This window comes from Propithecus coquereli, unplaced genomic scaffold (assembly GCF_000956105.1).
Source record: "Propithecus coquereli isolate 6110/MARCELLA unplaced genomic scaffold, Pcoq_1.0 Scaffold37, whole genome shotgun sequence".
In the NCBI taxonomy this organism is placed as follows: Eukaryota; Metazoa; Chordata; class Mammalia; order Primates; family Indriidae; genus Propithecus; species Propithecus coquereli.
The window spans coordinates 10,790,370-10,790,817 of record NW_012149396.1 but is presented as its reverse complement, the minus strand read 5'-3'; the positions used below and the strand labels follow the sequence as shown (position 1 = coordinate 10,790,817).

At 33.9% G+C, this 448-nt stretch overlaps 1 protein-coding gene across 1 annotated transcript in view; it reads left to right on the top strand.

Annotated features, from left to right (window-relative positions):
- Positions 1-448, top strand: part of LOC105816355 (GPI ethanolamine phosphate transferase 1-like) — a 74,369-nt gene that overhangs the window by 3,539 nt on the left and 70,382 nt on the right. Inside the window, exon 3 of the mRNA XM_012651738.1 lies at positions 88-177. Within this exon, the coding sequence (XP_012507192.1) occupies positions 88-177 (90 nt within the window). The remainder of the gene's footprint in view (positions 1-87; positions 178-448) is intronic.

Below are 448 nucleotides of genomic sequence, written 5' to 3'. Positions count from 1 at the left end.
TAGTTTCATGGTCATATAGTCTGTGAAAAACTGATGATAGTTTTCTATACCATATTTGTCTAAAGATAACTTTTTTTTTTATTTTAGATCACCTCACTGAGTTGGACTTTCTTCTCTTTGCTCCTGGCAGTGTTCCCGCTGATGCCGGTTGTAGGTCGAAAGCCAGATATCTCTCTAGTGTATGAATAATATTTTAATTTATTTTCTTTTCAGTGCAATTTTATTCTCAATTAACACTGTGAAATTTGGAGTTTAACACATTAACTGCCATGTGAGTTGTATTTAACTCATGCTAGTTTTGAGCCCGGAGGCTCGTGAAGCATATGTAACTCACACATCTCTTTACCTTGGGACCTGCATGAACTATTTTTCAAGGTGCATATAACTCATGCACAGAAAACAATAAAAAATAACAAATTTTGTATTAAATTAGAAAGGCTTGTCTTGT